We start from the raw sequence: 22344 nt of genomic DNA, 5'->3' as shown, positions 1-22344 counted from the left end.
CGCACCTGAATATGTCAAAAAGGACATCCCTAACCAAATCATGTCGGTATTTGAACCCCGGGAGCTCTTTACAATGAACGGCATGCTCACCAAAAGAATCCAAACACGCCTTATGACAAATCGGGCATACCTCATCAACTGGGAATAAAGGAATCATGAGGCGACACTTAAGAATAGTACGGTACTCCACCGGCGACATATGCTGGCCTAACCCATCTATAGGTATAGCAAGAAGAAAATCTTGTGCATGTGGTGCTCGGAGACACTCAAAAACGGCTCTTTGTCTAACGGTCAAGTCAAATGGAGGTTATATGCTTAAAAATAAAATGGAGGTTTTTGAAAATCTAAAATATTTTTATGAACTTATTTTAACTCAATTTAAAAGGAAAGTTAAAATGTTTAGGAGTGATAATGGGACTGAGTTTATAAATAATCAAATGTCTATGTTTTGTAAACAAAAAGGTATTATACATCAAACTTCTTGTTCATATACCCCGCAACAAAATGGGGTTGTTGAACGGAAACACAGACATCTTTTAAATATAGCCAGAACTTTGATGTTTCAGGGTGGCCTACCACTGAGATTTTGGAGTGATTGTGTGCTAACTGCTATTTATATTATCAACAGGCTGCCATCTTCTGTGTTAAATGGAAAGAGTCCTTATGAGCTCATGTTTAGTTTTAAACCCTCTTTGTCACATCTTAGAAATTTTGGGTGTCTTTGTTTTAGTACTATATTAAATGAACCAGATAAATTTGCTTATCATGCTGATAAGTGTGTTTTGATAGGTTATTCAAATGTGAAAAAAGGATATAAACTTTGGAGTTTGGATGAAAAGAAAGTTTTTTATTCAAGGGATGTTAAATTTTATGAACATGTTTATCCTTTTAAATCAAAACAAGTTAATGGTAATGTTGTGCATGATAAGAGTTTAAATCTGTTAAACTTTTTTGATAAATACGAGACAAATACACCTGAAGTTTCTTCAATTCCCAATGATGAAGAGGGTGCTACTGAATCTCATGACACAGACAGTGATGATCAGCAGCCAGCTCCCTCTACATCTGCCACTCCAGAACAAACAGACTTGAGTCATGGTTTTGATTCTAGTGTAGATAGTAGTGATAGAGTGGAGTTAGGCGAGGCAGAGGACACTGATGTGTCAGTAGATGAGATTAACCCATCTGAGGGGACCCAAGTAGGTCTAAGAAGATCTTCTAGGAGTGTTTCTGTGCCTAAAAAATTTCAAGATTTTGTTCTTAATAATTCTGTTAAGTATGATATAAATAAGGTTGTTAACTATTCTTGCTTGACTGGTGATTCTATGTGTTTTATTAGTGGTTTAAATAAATCTGCTGAACCAAATAGTTTTAGTGAAGCTTCAAAAGACCCTAAGTGGGTTGAAGCTATGAATCTGGAAATGGAAGCGTTACTTAGAAACCAAACCTGGGATGTTGTTGATTTGCCTGCTAATAGAAAGCCCATAGGTTGTAAATGGGTTTATAAAATAAAGTATAAGGCTAATGGTGAAATAGAGAGATATAAGGCCAGGTTGGTTGCTAAGGGGTATAACCAACGGGAAGGTTTGGATTTTGGGGAAACGTTTTCACCGGTCGTGAAATGGTGACAGTTAGGTGCATAATAAGTCTTGCCATTCAAAATGGTTGGACTTTGTACCAACTAGACGTTAATAACGTGTTCTTGTATGGGTTTATAACTGAAGATGTTTACATGACTCTTCCCGATGGTTATTATTCTAAAAATGATAGAAAGGTGTGCAAATTAGTTAAGTCTTTGTATGGGTTAAAACAGGCCCCTAGGAAGTGGAATGAGAAGTTAACTGATGTTTTAGTTGGTGTTGGTTTTGTTCAAAGTCAGTGTGATCATTCTTTGTATATTCTGAATAAAGATTATGTGTTCATAGCTTTGCTCGTATATGTAGATGATATTGTAATAACAGGAAATAATGTTACTGAAATTGGTAGGATAAAAGGTCTCCTAAGTAAAAGTTTTCAAATTAAGGACTTAGGTGTCCTAAAATATTTCCTTGGTTTAGAAGTTGTTTATGATAAATCAGGGATTTGCTTAAATCAACGTAAGTATTGCTTAGATCTTTTGTCTAAATTTGGTTATCTTGGCTGTAAACCGGTTAATACATCTATCGAGTTAAGTCATGTGGTTAATAATAAAATAAGTGGTGAACAGAAAGATCTGGTTGATATAACAAGTTATCAAAAGTTGATTGGGAAACTTACCTACTTGTCATTAACTCGACCTGATATATGTTATGCTGTTCAATTCCTTAGTCAGTACATGCATAAGCCTTGTGTCTCTCATCTCAAAGTAGCCTTAAGGTTATTGAGATATCTGAAATTGTGTCCTGGAAAGGGTTTGTCATTCAAAAAAGGTGATAATTTTGAGTTAACTTGCTTTGCTGATTTAGACTGGGGTAAATGTCTTAATACTAGGAAGTCCATCACTGGTTATTGTGTTTTTCTTGGTCATGATTTGATTTCCTGGAAAAGTAAAAAGCAAAGTACTGTTTCCAGGTCTTCTGGAGAGGCCGAGTACAGGGCTATGTGCTCTGCCACATGTGAACTTGTTTGGGTTGTGAATTTGTTGAGTGAACTTGGTGTTAATTGTAAAGTTCCTATAAGATTGTATTGTGATAGCAGTGCAGCAATATCTATTGCTGCAAATCCAGTTTTTCATGAAAGAACGAAGCATTTTGAGCTGGACCTATATTTTCTTAGGTAAAAAATCGCTTCGGGCTTCATTCAAACTATAAAGGTTGACTCTGAAAGTCAACTTGCAGATGTTTTTACAAAAGGTTTAAGTGCAAGTCTGCATGAGGTGTTTTGCGAAAAATTGGGTCTTATAAATGTGTTTAAAGCCGTTTGAATGAAGGGGGGATGTTAAAATACTATGCTATTTTATTATCATTCAAATCTGGGCTTTAAATCTTTTGTATGGGCTTTATAAGTGGGCTGGTTTGTTATTACATATGAGCTTATGTTTGGTTAAGTTGGTTCAGGTTGTTGCAAGTTGTTACAACCAGTTGAGGAGTATATGCAAGTTGAAGGGGCTATTTGTAACATTCGAAGGGCTGCGATCATCTTTGTGTTAACTTTTGGGCTAAAGTGTAACTTTGGATTGCTGGGAAATAAAAGAGAGCAGAGTCTTCTAGATATTCATTCGTTACAATTTTCACTCTCAATTTTCTCTGTAATATCTAGGGTTTGTACGCAGCCATTGTTGTGATTTCTCTCATAGTTGTTGAGAGACTGTTGCTGCTTCTTGGTAGATGATCATCAGTTGATGATCATCAGATTGTACTGTATTTTCTGTATCGTTCTGTATTGTTCTGATCTTACTTTTGTAAGATCTGTTTGGGAAATTGGGGGGTAAAGTTTTGGGTTGGTTTAATAAGAGTTTTGTCGCCTGTTTTGTCGCTATTTTGTTGTTTGTCTTTGTTAGTTTGTTGTTGATTCATCATAATACCATAGTTTTAACAGTGTTAGAAGCTAAAAGAGTTAGAAAAAAAAACATTAAGGACTCAGATATTAAAAGATTCTTTTTGAATTAAAAGAGTAAAAAATGAGGTGCCAAAATCATAATTTACTATTTCTGATATGAAGAGACATTACACGTGAGTGTGACCTAATTTCTAATATGAAAAGAACAAAAAGGCAACTGGACATCTCTTTTTGTATTTTTACTTTTACCCTTTTTCATGGTGAATTTTTATTAGAATGAAAACTAGCAAGGATCTAGAATCTAAGATAATAATGTACAAACACTAAAAATATAAATCACAAAGTGTCCCCTTTTTTTAACGACAAATTTAGATCACCAACGAATACTTAAGTATTATCGTGACACCAGCGGAACCACACGCTCATATCCATCTCAAACGAACCAAGGGTCCCATTCTAAAAGACACATGTCAGGGGCGGCCCTGGAGGTGGGTGGGGAGGACCACCGGCCAGGGCCCGAGATTCCGAAGGGCACGTTTTTTTAAAAAAAAAACTTATATATGTTATAATTCTTTTTTAAGAGTATACTAGTATACTTAGATGAATGGCTTAGTGGTTAAGTTCCTTGCTTCCAAACTTTAAAGCCGAGGTTCGAGTCATGCTTGCTGCTATATTTTTTGAAGGATTCCATTTTATTTTTTGAAGGGTTTTTTTAAATCTAAAATAGATGATATTAGTTTTGATTTGTGAATTGATTTTGTTGTGGATTGTGCTTACAAAAGTAAACCACATTTAGAGAAATAGGAAATGTGTTTGCTACTTTCTTTTTTTCTTATTGTCTCATGTGTTTTATTATGTGATAAGCCTTATTTGGCCCGAATCGTTGAACCGACCCGAAACCCGAAACACATGGCCGTAGTATCTCTGTTTGGTCTGAGCGAATACTATGATTTCGTGAACAGTTATATGAAAAACTAGTTTACATTTATATATTTCGTTAAAGCCGAATGGCACATTTTTTTCGAGTTTGAACAGGGCACACGAATTCTTAGGGCCGGCCCTGACACATGTTACTCTTTAAGCTAAAGATACGTCTTCGATTTAATTGCCTCCAGGATCTCCTACGAATTTTGTGAACTCTAGTAGTACATTTTTTTATTTTTGGGCACAGGTTTTTCTGCTTTCCAAATGAAAAGTAACGTAACCTTCAATACGTGACCGAGTTCGCGATCTGTTTTGGGATCTCTAGCAAGGCTGCCACTGATCCATTACTCCATCAGGGGCTGCTGGGATGTTGCAACTTTTATAATAATCTTACTACTAAATTATTAACCACAAATTATTTATTCCCATCATTTCTTTAAAAAAGACCCTTTTTGGAATAGAGTTATTTTGTTTTGAGCAACTCCAAATTATAGTACATTATTATTCCATTAGGCATTAGCTATCCATGTAGGTTCCACACTTGTCCCTCCTGGAGGCTTAGTTGTCATCACAGATGGCACCTAATTCGGCTAGATACAAGGTTTTAGACTTCACTGTGGTGCCAAAACTAATAATGGCCTGCCTATCCTACCTAGTGCCTACACTTAATTTTTTTTAACAAGGAACAACATGCCAATCACCATGACATCGTACGCTGTGGTCAAGGTTGACTACTCGACCGCAGTGGCAAAGCTTGAGATTTCTGACCGGATGTTGAAAACGTATATACCAAAAAATTTCTATAAAACCGGGGGGTCAAAAACGTGTATACCAAAAAATTTATATACGAAAACTACAAACTCTCCACTACTGAGCAAAAGTTCGGAGGTCGGTTGCCCCCTCCTGCCCCTACTATGCTACGCCCATGCGCGGAAACCTAACCTCCACCCGCCCGGAGACACGACAGTAAAATAATCGGTAAAACCTCGCCTCCCATCCAAGACGAACCGCCACCCGTATTGCCCTTCACATGTATGTCGCAAAAAATAATGAGGAACCTGTGTCACAAGAAACACCAAGTCTTTCTCCAATCACTCCACCACCTGTCTCATTGGCGCCTTCACTTTGATGGCCGGAAAGTATTTTACAAGCCCGTGATGTGAGTTTTCTCAAACTGAGAAACTTTTATATTATATAGAAACCGGATCAGTAAAAAATTGATACCTGACAGTAATGGGTTTACGTGAACATTATATTGTATAGAAATCGCGTCAGTAAGAAATTGAAACATGACAGTTAAGGTTTACGTAAACATTAAAATCATACCATCTATGCCAGCTAGTATTACAAAATTTTAACCACCCATGATATCAGTTCACCCAATGACGAACCGATGATTTTTTTCCATCAGTTTATCTTTTTTTTTTGTTGATGGTTAAATTTCAAACAACCAAATGTTAAATCTTTTGGGTTGGGCCGGATTAATTTTTTCATAACCACATATTAAAAAAAATAAATTCATATTCACAATTTTAAATATAAGATTGAAGTAGTTAACAATCAACACTACTAGGTTTGATTTCTTTCTTTCTTGTTCTTTTTTTGTTGAAGTAAATCCTGATTTTTCACCTTCCTATGATTAGTAACACTTAAAATTAGCGATTTATAACAAAGGAATTAAAAAGCAAATGAATGTATCACATCACGATGAGCATTATGTGAATCAAGCTCAAATCATTGCACGCTAGGGTCAAATGATCTAGAAATTTTATTTATCTTATTCAATTGTTTCATTATTGTTTTTGAAGGGTATGGTCCCAAAAAGTCTCACAGACCATTTAGGTCGCGCGCTGGACCATACTCCTTACTCAATAAGCTGATTAATCCATAGACCTCGCGCGGGCTACTTACGTAAAACCTGAGCCTCGTGTGAGGCCCAAACAAGAGATAACATCAGCTTCACACTTAGTACCCTGAATAAGAGCTCTCAACTCCTACAAACTCGCGCGGGCTAGTTGCGTATACAACCAGGGTCGCGCAAAAGTTACGGCGCAGGGCCACTTCAGGAAGTACCAAAGGTACGAGTGGCAGAAGAGCGAGCCAATCAGCGTCCAGCAGACTGTATTCTATCGTGCTCCACGATTAACAATCGTGCAGGAGACAAAAGGTACACAAGAACGCCTACGTGGCACCAATCAGGGGGCGACGACAACTGCCCATGATCTCCACTCACCTACTGATGACAGAAGGACAACAAGGCTGACAACTCGAACACGTGGCTCCAATCAAGGTGCGCCAGCACCGAAAATCTTCTAGAAGTCATTAACGGTCGATACCAGTGAGACAAAGAGGATATTCCTTGTTGTCGCTTTCCGGCCCAAGGCCCATTAGCCCATCTCCTCCTACACCACTCCGGCTATAAATAGAGACCTCCGTACACAGGTTAAACATTCCGTTCTCTCCACTCTCACTCTTAACACCCACTTATTTTCCTCAAAACAGTTACTTATTCTCACGCCGAAGTCTGGTTAAGAGGGAAACCCTCATATTCCCCTCTTAACGAGCTAACAGTGTTGCTGTTTTGCTGGAAGGATCACTACACACGAGCTCAGGAAGGATTAAAGATTAACCCTCATGTTTGAAACATAAACCCAACTAATAAATCCTAAATTAGTTCCGTGTTTCTTCAGTTTTATTGTGGTTATCTAGTCAACTTTAAAAATAACCAATATCAGTCCTAACTATTAACACTAGCTGTCCTAACTATTAACATACTGGCCTCCAGTGGACTCTGACTAACAGGACCCTAACGTCGTTAGTCTCCGGTAGCCGGAAAAACGTTTTTGGTCGGAAAACTCAACATTTTCGTCTCAAACCTCATTATAACCTTATTACGGACCTTTAGGAACGTTTTTTCTAGTAAAAGCCCCAATTATTGAGGTCGCCGGAAAAACTTTTTTTTTTTTTGCCGGAAAACTTCTTTTTGATTGGAAAACACAACATTTTGGCCAGAAAACTTAGTTTTTTCATCCCAAATCTCTTTGTAACCTTAGATCGGATCTTTAAGAACCTTTTTCGGGCAAAAGACGTTTTTCCGGCGAACGGAGACTAACGACGTCAGGGTTCTGTTAGTTAGTGTCCATTGGAGGCCAATATGTTAATAGTTGTGACTGCCAATGGTTATTTTTTAAATTGGGACTATTGGCGGCCAATGACGAATAGTTGTAAATGCCGCAGAAAATTTATCATGAATTAGCATGAATTGTAATTGAGTTTCGAGTAATTTTCTTAGTTATAATAAAGTAACGAAAGTTATCCAAACTTGTGTGTTATGATTAAGATGACCGGTTTGATGAACGATTTCATAACAATGCATTTCGGTAAACCAATGTGCAACTTTATTACGAGTAACGTGAAGTTTTGTGATTTAATGGATGTAACTGAAGTTACCATACCAGTTGTAAGATGCACACAAAGTGGGGCACAAATACATATAATTGTTAAAAAGAAAATAAAAATAATTGGGCGAAAGTCTCGATGGGTGATGATTCCACATGGCGCGATGGGTACGTGGTGACAGGGTGGACGGCATTAACTGACGTGGCATGTGTAGGTGGGCCCATCTATCACGAGATTGTAGGAGGTAGAAGGTAGAACCCATCTTTATTTCCTATTCGTTCCTTTCCTTTTCTATGCTCCCCTCCTCCAATTAATTTTTTTTTTCTTTTTAACAAAAACCAGATTTACCATGCGTCGCAATGTAACGTGGATGTAAAACCATACCGAATAGCATCAATGCTACATCATTGCCAGCGACAACTAATACTGAAATTACGGTGTGTTAATGTGAAAAAATTGCAAAACAGTGAAACACAAAAAATAATAATTAAGTCGATTTAGGACCCCGCGCGTTGTAATGAACCTGTCAAACGAGAAAAAAAATAGACGACGTAAAAACGTTGAACCAGACACGCTCATTGAGCCATGTTAACTTGCAAAATCTAGTACGAAGCGTAAAACGAAACATTAAAAATGTTGAACCACGCACACGTTACGCCGTGTTAACTCGTAAATTTAAAACGAAACGTAAAACGAAAAATCTGCGAAATATGAAAAGTGTGGAGACCAAAGTTGAAAGTAAAAAAGTTGTGAAGTTAAATTGGAAAAGATGAAAAGTTTTAGGTTAAAAGTAAAAATTTAAATAATTTTAAGTTAAAAGTAATTTATTAAATACCTTTGGAGTAAAAGTTAAAAATCAAATTATTTTTTATTAGGTTTAACACCTATATATGCACAAAAAAAATTGTTAATTTAACTTAAATTGTAAATGAGTTTCATAACTGTTTTTTTTTAATCATTAACCACGCAAACTTTAATATTGTCAGCGATATCACTAGCATATATAAATAGAATTGTCATATTTCAATTGTGCAACAAGATAATTACATGAACCATAACAAATGTATTCCAAGATGTGCGCTAGCATTGATGTCTCTCTAGCCATTTCCATTGTAAAACCGAAGCAAAGCAAGCATATAGTATTATAACCGTCACTTACCGTTATATATGAAATCTAATACAAACAGCTCGTAACCATCGGTCGGTATATAATCATATAGAGATGATTTGGAGTGGCTAATGAATGATTCAATGAAAGAGTTGGTGAATATGAAATGATTTGAAGATAGAAAAAGCAAAGGGCAAAGCGTAAAGAATTGATTACTACTCCTACTACCCATGACCATCTGCTAAAGACGAGGACAAAAGTGTGATTCTTGTGCCTTGCAAGATAAGCCTACCTTTTTCTTACTTACTTGCCGGCCCTTAAAGATATATGCTCATATATATTCACAAATCTACCCTTTTTATCACTAAAATTAAAAAAAAATAGATTTACATAGCTCAGATAATATTATAAATAATAATGCTTAATGGTAAATATTTTTATATTAGTATTTAGGACCCTTGCGTTTCGGCGGAACCGTTAAACCAAACAAAAGTACATGTAAAAACATCGAACTAAAAAATTATACCAAAATGTAAAACAAAAAAGTATTTCCATGTGTTATAGCAAAGACATTGACAATATTTGAAATTTTATGTAAAAAGGTGAAGCACGTTGTGACGATACCGTTAAATTGAACAGACGTAAACACGTTGAACCACGCACACACGTAGCTCAATCGAGTTTGAACTTATAAGGAAATAATAATTATAATAATATTTACATAAATCTATAAAGTATAGGGTTTATTAAAATTAAAAGTAAAGCATAAAGGTTATTTGGTATTTATATTAATACTTCGAGGAAAGATTTTTACATCTAATAATAGTTTAAGGTAAGAAAGCATAAATCTTTATATGCAACAAAGACTTGTACACATAGCTATAAGATTTGTACATAGATATAAAATTAAAAAACTTAATGCATGTTACATGACATTCACCCATTAGCCTACAAAATTTATCAACCAATCAACAACGTTAAAAAATAATAGTAAAATAGACTCACATTGAGATTTTGATAAATTATAGATGGTGTAGTATTGATAAAACTTTTAAACGATTTAGAGTTTTCTGTTAATTACTTAATTCATTTACATCATTATCTATTTATCTTGAAGTTAAACCACTTTGTCAACCATGACGTCATCTCACATAGTTTGTATTCATTTTTTATATATTTTTTCTCAAAAGAGTAAATTCTTAACGACAAATGGGGCTTTAATTTGTTGAGAGGAAGGGCAAATGGGTAAATTTTAACAACAAATGGGGCTTTAGTTTGTTGAGAGGAAGGGCAAATGGGTAAATTGAGGAGAGTTATAAATTAGTTTCCTTTGCGTCCCGTGGGAGCAAGTTTGCCGGACTCTTATCCTATCTATCCTACCTAGTAAAATATGGAGATGAAATGACCCGTGATATGTTACCGGTTCAGCCGGTGATAACCTGGTGGAGTTGCATGATAAACCGGGTGACCTTTTGATTTACGACAACAGTTTACTGAATTAATCAAACTTCAAGAGAATTGTTTCGTTTTAATGAACATGACTAAAGTCTTCAACTGAAACGCTTCATATTTAAACAACCAAATGTACAAATAATAAATAAATTTTTATTTAGTCAACGACTTAATACTTATGTCATAATAGAGTAAACTGCTAAAATGGTCTTTAAGGTTTGATCATTTTTGCAACTTTAATCCAAAACTTAAATCTTTTAAATCTAGGTCTCTATGGTTTCAATTTTGTTGTCATTTTCATCTAAAATCAAAATTTGGTCAGATTTTTCAGTTAATATCCAGTTTTTTTTTTGTCTTTTTTCTTTCTTCTCATAAAGAGGAAAATGATCTTTTAACGTTTTATTATAAAAATTAAAAAATCTGACAATTTTGCCATTCATTAAAAGGAAGGAAAAAGACAAAAAAACTGCATGTTAACTGAAAAATCTGACCAGGTTTTGCTTAAATTATGATATACATTAAATAAATAAATTATAAGCACACAATATAAAAATAATTGTTTTCATCATCAAACTAACCCAGTTAAAAAAAATCCTTATAACTCAGTTAGCTTAGCGACATAAATGACACTTAAACTTTAAGGACGTAAATGACGCTTAAGTTTAGGCTAAGGTCATAGACGTGCTCATAAGTTTATTGGTTTTTATGTCCCTAGAGTTTAAGTGTTATGTACGTCTCTGAGCTAACTGAGTTATGAATTTTTTTTTAACTGGCTAGTTTTTTGGACTGAAATAACACGTTTCGAGAATGTTAAGAGAGGGAAATGATACAATTTTAAAATTTGGTCTGAAATGGTAAACATGGACGCCCCGCTTGCGGTATGCGCATATAATGTATATATGTGTGGGCCATCGGGGGGAAAAAGTGAAAGTGCACTAATTTTAACGTTATTTTACTTATTTCGTGAAAATAACGTTAAAAGCTGAGGACGGTTAATCATGCATCATGTGGTGGCGTTGATAGCTGAAAGACAAAAGGGTACATGCACTAATCGGTCTTTGTCCCGATTGCTGAGTGTCATGTGCCTTATGTCCAAGGCTTGATGCAAAACTACTATCGAGCCGGGGGTCTCACTGGAAGCAGTCTCTCTATTCCTACGGGGTAGAGGTAAGGCTGTCTACATCTTACCCTCCTCAGACCTTACCTTTGCTTTGCTATTGGTGGGATTTACTGAGTATGATGATTGATTGATTTTGTAAACCTAGGTTTTAGATTTGCTTTTGGTATTGAATACGTTAAAACCCATAACGTAGTGATTTATATATAAAAGAGTAACTTACTTTGTATGAAATAAACCTTTTAACATGGTCTATGTTATTGTTTCCACTTACATGGATAGTTTTACATTTGTATGAAATAAACCTTTTAACATGATCTATGTTATTGTTTCCACTTACATGGATAATTTTACATGTATGCTATCTTTTTTCACTAGACCGTATGTAGACTGTCATGTGTCTATTTTATGTTTATTTAAATATTTTCAGCCACTAACAAGTTCAAATTTAAATAATTTATTTATAATCTTGACCATTTTAAAATTTGCCATCGTTTATAAAATCATATAAATATACTTATATAGTGACACCTTGTATACTCGATTAATAATATTGCGTTAATCTTGACGGGTTAGTCGGATTCTTAGAAAGGATTAGCAACTTAGCGGGTCACAAATCAGCCTTTTTAGTTATTTAGTTTTGATCACATGTTATTTTCAGTTCACATACTCGCAAGTGGCAATCGATACCACCTACACTCGCAACACTTGGGTTCAACCACACGCGAGTTCACATACTCGCAAGTGGCAATCGATACCAGAGATTAAATGGCGAAAGTTGCGGGTTATTTACATGGGTTTGAGTACACATAGTCGAAGGTTTATGTAATTTCCGATTTCAATATATGAGAAAGAGTCGAGTATTTGTGTTCACTCTTCTTCTGTTTGTTTGATCTTGTGAGGGCCTGAATCAATAATAATATTACTAAGGTATTAGATTATATTTTACATGAATAATTGAGTCTGATTTCATGTTTGTGTAAGTGCTTTGTGTTTTGGTTTTGCCTGGCTCGGTTTTCGAGTTCGGGTTGTTTTAATGAAGTTCTCCATTCAAAAAAAAAAAAAATTGAGTCTGAGAATGAATGGTGCCAGCCAAAATATCAAAGGATCAAAAGCCTCACTCTTGACAGCTGGCAACACAAACCCTTCTCATTCATTTAAAACCCCCTCATTCATCTCTCTCTCACACACTCTGTAAACTAATATGCAACATGTCCCCTTCTTTCCTCCTCCATTAACACACTCACACTCACACACACCACAGCCACAGGAGGTTTCAAACTTTAATGCGTGATCACCTCCTATCAACAACAACAATGGCTGTATCTGTATCTCTATCTCCTTCTCTCGGCTGCATTGAAAAGAAGCATTGGTGGATCACAACCAGAAAGGTATAATTTCTAATCCGATTCATCAAAACCACTCGATTAGATGTTTGTTCTTAAAATTTCATGCAAACAGATTGTTGATAAGCACGTGAAAGATGCTAGAGCTCTAAATGTCGTTATTTTCTTCTTAATTTGATGTGAACAGATTGTTGATAAGTATTTGAAAGATACTAGGGCTCTAATTTCGTTATTTACGTCTTAATTTGATGTCTGATTTCAATGTTTCATGTAAACAGATTGTTGATAAGTATTTGAAAGATGCTAGGGCTCTAATTTCGTTATTTTCTTCTTAATTTGATGTCTGATATCAATGTTTCATGTAAACAGATCGTTGATAAGTATGTGAAAGACGCTAGAACGTTAATCTCGTCACACGAAACGAGTGATGTAACAGCAGCGCTTAATCTGATCGATGCAGCGCTTGCATTATCGCCGAGATTTGAACAGGCGCTTGAACTGAAAGCTAGATCTCTTCTGTATCTCAGAAGATATAAGGATGTTGCTGATATGCTTCAGGATTATATACCTAGCTTGAAAATGTGTTCGGATAATGATTTTTCCATATCGTCTTCATCGTCGTCGGTTTCGTCTGACGGAAACTCGCAACAGTTGAGTAGAGAACGCGTTAAGCTTTTGGCTAACTCGCCGGACGATTGTGAAACGGCGTCGTTCAAGTGTTTCTCCGTTTCCGATCTGAAGAAGAAAGTTAGAGCTAGCATCGGTAAACACTCCGATAAAGAAGGTCAATGGAGGTAAAAATTTCATTAACTAACTTTTCAATTTCATTAATATCGATGATCATTCACTGATTAGCTTGTAGATTACTCTAAACAATCATTTACAATTCAAAACTTTAAAAAAGTAAAACGAGTCATGACTCAGCGGTTTCTGACCGAGTTAGCTTGTAGATTAGTAGATTACTGAAACAATCATTCACAATTATTTTCAAAACTTCAGAAAAAGTCAAACGAGTTGTGACTCAGCGGTTACTAACCGAGTCAACTCAACGGTTGCAGGTATCTGGTGTTAGGTCAAGCATGTTGCCACCTAGGGTTAATGGAGGACGCAATGGCGCTTCTACAGACCGGAAAACGTCTCGCCTCCGCTGCATTCCGCCGGCAAAGCTTTTCCTTCTCCGGAGACAACTTTTTCTTCCCCAGCGACACCTTCACCGACGGCAACCAGCCACAAACGCCACCGAGAGCAGAGTCCGAAGACATCTGTCATCTCCTCAGCCACATCAAGCTTCTCCTCCGTCGCAAAACCGCCGCAATCGCCGCCCTAGAAGCCGGTCTATACACCGAAGCGATCAGACACTTTTCGAAAATCGTCGATGGTCGACGCGCCGCCCCGCAGGGTTTCCTCGCGGAGTGTTACATGCACCGTGCCGGAGCTTATCAATCCTCCGGTAGGGTTGCGGAGGCAATAGCGGATTGTAATCGAACATTAGCATTAGATCCGTCGTGTATGGAAGCCCTAAGCACCCGAGCTTCACTATTCGAATCGATTCGGTGTCTACCGGACTCTCTTCACGATCTCGAACACTTGAAACTGTTGTACAATTCAATTTTACGTGATCGGAAACTAGCCGGTCCGGTATGGAAACGTCAAAGTATCCGGTATCGTGAGATTCCAGGGAGACTGTGTTCTTTAGCTACCAAAAGTCAAGAACTGAAACAAAAGATTGCTTCAGGTGAAACAGGGAATGTAGATTATTATGCGTTAATCGGGTTGAGACGAGGCTGTTCGAGGTCCGAATTGGACCGAGCTCATTTGTTGCTTACGCTGCGTCATAAACCGGACAAGTCAACTAGTTTTATTGATCGGTGTGAACTCACGGGTGAACTTGATATTGATTCGATTAGAGATCGTGCGAAAATGTCGGGTTTGTTATTGTATAGGTTGATTCAAAGAGGTTATACTAATGTTATGGGGACAATTTTGGATGAAGAGATTGCGGAGATTGAGCGAAAGAAAGCTTCTGCGGCTTTACAACAAGAAATGCAAATGCAACAACATCAAGATCCTGTTAAAATTACATCAAATGAGGCACAGAAATGTGAGATGCAAAAGTCGGGACCGGTTTATCAAGGGGTGTTTTGTCGAGACATTGCAGTGGTTGGGAATTTGTTGTCCCAATCCGGGTTTAACCACCCGATACCGGTTAAGTATGAAGCTTTGAGCTGTTGATACTTGCTGTAAGATGATATTATGGCCGGGATCGGGACATGAACGGGGACGCCGGGCACCGGCTAAAGAATATGATAAATAAATGTGGAAGACATTTTTGTACAAATGGGGGAAAGAAGGGGTAATCTATCTACAAAGGAAAAATGCTAAAAAGCCTGGAAATTTTTGTTCGTTTTTTTTTTTTTATTTATTCTATACTAGTACTACTATTACCTTTCGGGTTCGTATATGTGCAGTGTTTAAATTGAACCATTACCGCCATTGTTCTCTAGATTTGAAGTAAATATGATTAATGGGGTTGGTTATTATCGGTGTTCAGCTCTTCATACTTTAAACCGGTTTTTATCAGGATGAACCGCTAACTATAACTTGTGAAAATGAACCAAAACTGGTTGGTGTTACTGATATTTTTCAAAATCATCAGTTTGCATTAAAAGTTTTAAAATGATAAAGATGACCCATGATTATAAAAGATATGGATAATTACTGTATATGAATAATAAAGGAGAGGAATTGTTAAACATCCAGATTGTAAACTGCAAAGTTTGGATCTGAAATTGTTCAAAACAAAGATTTGCTTTAGATTTAATTGGATGCTATTAAAATGGGTGTTAGGTATAAATGTTAAAGATAGGTTGGTTGTATGATTTGGTTTGCGTGAGTCAGTGGGTGCCAGATTATTACTGTTGTTTCTTTTTATTTTCCGTATTGTCAGTCCCGGGCTTTATCTTTAACATATCCATGCTGCTGACATTATTTTTCAGTAACAGATGTGTTTTAATTGAGAAATTAATTTCAATTGCAACAACACATGTAGAAACCAATATTGTATGCTATTTCTTTCTTCCCAAATAATATACCACTCAAGTTGCCTTATTAAAGTCTCCTTATTTATGGTCTTCCTTGTTACCCGTGATCATCTTGATTACGTACATGTGACGAGTCAAAGGCTTGTTGAACAGATGCAACAAAGCAAAAAAAAAATGTGAGAATCATAATGTATTTCAATAATGGAAACCACATATTTATATTTAGTTTAATGAGTATGATAATGAAAAAGTTTAACTTTCAGGTCAGTGGCGTCTCTGAGAATTCACGTACTCTATTCGAGCTTGAAAAATGTGCCCATATGCTTTAACGAAAATTGTTTTTTTTATTTTTATTTTTTAAAATCAAATTAGTATTGGGTTGGGCCCAATAAACCTAATGTTAAGTTGGGTAAATTATAAAACATAAAAAGGTATTTGATAACTGGCCTCTATATTGGATTTGTATGTGTTTACATTTTTTTTAAATAACATATATATATATCGATTTTTTTTAAATCCCGTGCCTCTCGAAATCACGGGCCTTGTGCGGAAGTCCTCCCCGCACACCATAAGAGCCGCCCATGTTTCAGGTTATTAACGTATTTTTTTACTGTGAAGTAAACATTTGATGGTTGTTTATACATTTAGGTCGTCTAAGTTCTAACGAAACTAGCGGATGTCTAGATGAAGCAAATGAATGAAAATGCGGGACATGTGAACAAACGACGTATCTATTAGAGTGAATGTTAAAAACAATTGCAGCGTGCGCGCACATATCAAATAGACAAAGCAAAAAGAAATAGGTACATTGGTTGTGCATAACTAAATGTAGACAAAATGTGGGATCAAGTAGGTGCACATACAAAACAATCCTCCAAATCAAACATATCAAGTTATCATATGATCGATCTATTTATTTCCTATCAGTTTGAAGAGTGGTCAAATAGGACGGACCTGATCGACGTAGTAGACAACTAGACATACTATATCCCCGTTATGAATGGTGACAAATTGCTAGCGTCTTAACAATGTGTATACGTGGTTATCGCTCAGGTATCAGAGTCGAATTGAAACATAATATAAAGTAAAAGCAATGGTATTCAAAGTTAAACTACACTATAGTAAGCGTCAAATTGATCACGGGTTATTGAAATATATATACCCTATCGAATCATATTGAAATCTGATGAGTAACATGCAATGATGCAATGATGATCTCAAAACGAGAAATAGCTTGCATATGTAAGACAAACTAAGTTTTGAATTCAAAGAATATAATCAACATACCAAAAGACTTATTAATTGAACAAACAGCGCCGTCTCAACAATTTTAGGAACCCAAAACGAATTCTAAAACCGAGGCCCTTTGGCAAATGATCCAAATAAATCCAGATTATGTGGTTGTTTTTATGCAAATGCACAAGTGTTATAATGACCAGAACAGGCATGTTAAAGCTCTTTCTGTCATACACCACCAACTTCAAGGTGTTAAACCACCTTTAGACTCATAAAATCTGTACATTTTTTCCTTAAAAAGACATGACATTTGTGAGTGATATAATGACCAGAAATGACATGTTTGATTCCTCATTTACTCTGCCACAAAATAACATAAACAAAGCCTATATAGAACCCCTCAAGAAACTATAAAACCAAAGAACAAATGTCTAGACTATAACATGAATTCTATTATTCGTTACTTCTCCCGTCATAAAATAAAAATAAAGAACAAATGTCTAGACTATAACATGACTTCTATTATTCGTTACTCCACTCGTCATAAATTTTATGTGTGTGTCTATATATATATATATATATATATATATAATGGAGACCCTGTAATTATTTATTTATTTATTTATTATTATTATTATTATTATTATTATTGTTTTATTTTATTTATTTATTTTTTGGGTTTGGGGGGGGGGGGGGGTGTTAAGCCTTAGGCTCCCCCCAATACATTTACGGACCGGCCTTGCAAACAAAGGTATCAAATGAATTACAAACAACACTTATTAGGAAGACATACCAACAAAAAAAACACATATGATTTATGGGGAGAAAGCTTAGTTGTTCAAAAAAAATATATAAGAAGTTTAAGAATCCGTACATTAATTGATCGTTTAAGCTTTTACTGAGATTGATTACTTCATCCAAATGTCCATCAAATTCTACACACAGTTTTTTTGCTAGATGAGATAAAGTTATCGTTTTACCATGTATGTTTCAATACAAGTAACCAAATTATTTATTAAATCAAATCACACTTGAAGAGAACATACTCATTGTGCAATGTAAACACATTTGACCCAAGAGCCACTAGATATATAAATACTAAAAGATTATCTTGTGACATTTAATCATGACTTGGCCATTTTATTAATATAATAATAGACTAATAGTTTATAGTTTATATAAACCCTGTTCTGTACTATTGTATATATGTTTAGCATGGATCTTTTAGGAGCTTCTAGCTTTAAGCTTTTAAGAAAAAACTTTTACTCAATAAAAAGACATGTTTGGTTGAAGGAGCTTGAATCTTTTAGGTTAGGAGCTTGAAACTTTTGATTGAACGCTCTTACTAGTAGCGTTTAGAAGGAGCTACAAGTTTTTAGGGAAAAAATGACTATATTAACCTCTAAAGATAATGAACTTTTTAGTTATGTTTTTTAGTTATGTCCATTTTGATCATTTTATACATTTTATTAAAAGCTCTAACTACTCTGCAAAACACCTAAATATATCTAAAAAGCTATAGCCAACAGCTACAAGCTTCGAGCTATCACCTGTATTTGCCAAACATAGCCAAATGTATATATACAAAGACTTATACATGTATATATGAGTTGTCAGAAGAATTGGGGTAGATGGGTCAAAGTAGAATACAGTAACATTGGATTCCTGCCCTATGATCCCCTTCCCTAAAATATTGATGGTTCCACTAACCATTACATATCGTATTCAGTTTATACATCCAATGTGCCAATGGTATGATGAGTTGTCTGACAGGTCAATTATTTGTATTCTGTTTAAAAAAAAAAAACAATTATAATTTCCTCCTACTTATCCTTCATGATCTAGAGAAAATCTAACAGAGTTATAAATTTGGACTTGATAGATTATAATATGAAAATTCAGGTAATCAGGAATTTAACTTTTTGATTTTTAACTCAAGTGGTAAAAATACTAAAATGAAGGAACTCAAAAAGTAATCTACTTTTCTTTGTTTATTTTTTAGCTTGATTTCTTGGTATATCTCGTGATGTGTTCTAGCTTCTCGCTAGCCTTTTCTTAGTGATATAATAATCTCTTTACCCTTAGAAAACAACTATACATTATTCCAAATTTGATAGGTTTTCTTAAAAAAAATAATAAAAGAAAGTTTATCAACAAACCAACCTCGAAAGGGCAAGATTATTATTTGAAGCTAGCTTAAAGAGATACAAACCATGATGCCTTTCAACATGATTACCATTGCAAATTAAAACTACACCATAACAAATAATCTACAAGATGCATTTTTCTCTATATTTTATTCAAAGAAACATGGTTGGTTTAATTATGTATATTAGTTTATCATTCCTTGCCTTCCAGATAGACTATAGTGCTGTTGAGCTGATTGTAGAATCCTTTTATGGGACAAATACTGTGCGAATACCTTTGGCTTGTCGACTAACATGTGTATAGGGTAATTCAAAATTTATTTTTAAGTGCGACAAACTATAGTATGACAATTACATAGATTATAGTTATTTGTTAATAACAGAAATTAGAAGGTGAGCTGAGATAATCATTTTAAATTTTAATTTAAATTTAGATGAAGAGACTCAAGCTTCCAAATGTAGTTCTCTTCATAATCATAGTGGTAAACCGATCAATAGAGAAAGAGTGAGGCTCTTGGCCGACAACACGGGTGATGGACATTGGTGGCCGACAACAGTAGCAACAGTTGTGCGATGGCTAGGTGGTGGTTTCGGGTGGTGCTAAACCCGAACAAACAAATTAAGAGTACCCAAAAGATGGTTTTTATAAGCTTTTGGTTATATCACCGCGACTGCCTAATCATATTTTCATATTGATTTTCTTAATAATTGTAAAATATGTTGAATGATAATACTAGTATGACTTGGGTAATTCATTGTTTTCGAGCATTCACATTCGAGTCCTTATCTATATCCTTATAATTTAACTAATAAACACACTTATCTTATCAATCTAAAGATTAAAAAAAAAAACTTCCCACATCCGATTTTTTATATCTATTTGTATTCAATTAAATAATATTCCTTTAATCAAGTTTTACTATTATTTCTCTCCCTTTTCCACTCTATTTTTTTTTAGAATGTGGTGTAGAAGAAAATGAAACAATTTTTTTTATAGTTTTCTAATAAATTTATGATAAGAATAAAAAAAAACACTCAATTGTAAATGCTCTTATATCGTTGTGTAACAAAAACATCCTTTTGGACTAATATTTTATAGATTTTAGAAAGATAAAAGAATAGTCGAAATAAAGAAAGTAAAGAAGGGATGAGAATATGATTCTTCAAGCAATGTGCCCAAAAAATTGAAGGGAGAGAGCATTTTAAAATTACTTGTGACAGAAGAAAAGTGAATTTTGCGAGGTTGCTCACGTGGGTATCCACTTTCGTTTTATATTATTCTAAATTACACTTTTAGATTGCATTAAGCCAATTATTATTATTATTTATGTAACATTTGTGAACTTATAAGTTTATGATTCAAAATATACAAACTTTTACAATTTGAATGCTAAAAAATATCTAATTTTTGTATAACCAAACAATGAAAACCAAACTCTCACTTCATGGAAAGGTAAAGCCTTATTCAACACCTTAATAAGTTTGAGAGAAACCCCAACCCGATAGATATTAAATATTTTTTTTTTTTATCATACTTTGGTCACTATAAACTACGTGTTTGGTATAACCCTTTAACGGTGGACACGCTGCTTGACACCCCTTCCCCCTTTAAACCACCAATAAGCGTCCCTGCTCTATGCCCCAAGCCCTCAATAGCGCCTTCAGTGGTGGTGTACACGCATAACGCCCCGCTGAGGTGACACAATTGGCGCCCCAATACAACCTACAAGACATAGCCTTTGAAGGAATATATCAAATGAGAAGCAATACATGTTTATTTCTCACGGATGGTTTAGTACTTCCTGTTTCGTGAGAAAAAAGGATAAAAAAGAGAGTAGAGGGATCGAATATAATGATTTTGAAGTTGGGGGATTGATAGTGTAATAAGAAAGAAAGAGGCTTTGATGTTTGAATGTTGGAAACATCGGACAGAGGAGAAGTCGTGGCCAGATATGATGATGTCAGACATGCCCATGTGGTCCAATCATCCTCTTTTTCTTTACCTTACTATTTTATATTTCATAGGTTTTCTGACTCCCATTATTTAAAGTTTAGGTTACATATTATAATATAACATATTTTTCAATAGATTGGCTGCTCCAAAATACTTAAAGAAATGATTGATTTGTATAATTTCAATTTGCAAAATAGATAATTTAGCTCTCTTAAATAAGAGATTAGATCAGAGTAAAATTCTAAACGAATCCAAACTTATCAACTTAGGGGACTAGGGGTGGTTTCACTAGTGATAGAATTTATCACTCACAAGCACCAATCAAGTTTCGCCATGTCATTGACCATTTTTCCATCACTCACAACCATTTTTAGTGGGGGTGGTCATCACTCATCACCAAACCCAACAATTTCCCCCCAACCAACAATTCCACTCACAAACCCAAACCATCACGCCGTTAATTTTTCCACGCGTTAAACTTTGAAACAAGCCATCACTCGTTATCAAATATGGTGGCGGTGGGACGGACTTATCTCACCACGCGTTATACAAAGTATAACGGCAGTGCCCCGAGTCCCCTTATAACGGGTTCAAGTAAGTCATTATCACAATGTCCACACCACCATAGTCCATTGGCGCAGCATAGTTGGGGCGGGAGGGGGCGGCCGACCCCCCAAACTTTACGCTCAGTAGTGGTTCGTATTGAAATTTGTGGGTATTTATAGAAATTTTTTGGTATATACGTTTTCGACCCCGGTCGGAAATCTCAAGCTTCGTCACTGCCATAGCCCATGCCATCTATAGGTCATTATTGACACGATCACCACAATCATAGCCGATATCATTACCTTCACTGTCGCAACCACAACCACAACCACAACCGACCGCACCACCATTGATGGTAGATTTGCTTAAAAGAATTTACCTTCACTGTGGCAACCGCAATGGCGCAACCAGGCCCACCATCATTGATTAAAAAAATTGATTTTTCTTTCTTAAAAAGTTGGTTCATACTTCATTTCCTATAAAACAACTTATCCAGAATTTCAAAAGGGGCCTGAACCATGGTCTAGATGAAGCCCATGAACCACCAGCATAAATTTATCCAACCAAAAATCTATTTTGGGCTTTTAGAGAAGCATG

At 35.4% G+C, this 22344-nt stretch overlaps 2 protein-coding genes across 2 annotated transcripts; both read left to right on the top strand.

The window, feature by feature from the left end:
• Window positions 1-1732: 1732 nt before the first annotated feature.
• LOC110944346 (uncharacterized mitochondrial protein AtMg00810-like) lies at window positions 1733-2758 on the top strand. Its single transcript, XM_022186007.1, has one exon. It carries the CDS (start codon window positions 1733-1735, stop codon window positions 2756-2758), a length of 1026 nt encoding a protein of 341 aa, XP_022041699.1.
• Window positions 2759-12668: 9910 nt separating this feature from the next.
• Window positions 12669-15360, top strand: LOC110864585. Its single transcript, XM_022113686.2, has 3 exons — window positions 12669-12868; window positions 13193-13617; window positions 13882-15360. Exons 1-3 carry the CDS (start codon window positions 12764-12766, stop codon window positions 15053-15055), a joined length of 1704 nt encoding a protein of 567 aa, XP_021969378.1. The 5' UTR covers window positions 12669-12763; the 3' UTR covers window positions 15056-15360.
• The last annotated feature ends 6984 nt before the right edge of the window (window positions 15361-22344 follow it).

The sequence above is a fragment of the Helianthus annuus genome, chromosome 6, assembly GCF_002127325.2.
Source record: "Helianthus annuus cultivar XRQ/B chromosome 6, HanXRQr2.0-SUNRISE, whole genome shotgun sequence".
Taxonomy (NCBI): Eukaryota; Viridiplantae; Streptophyta; class Magnoliopsida; order Asterales; family Asteraceae; genus Helianthus; species Helianthus annuus.
This window is presented reverse-complemented; position numbering and strand designations above follow the sequence as displayed.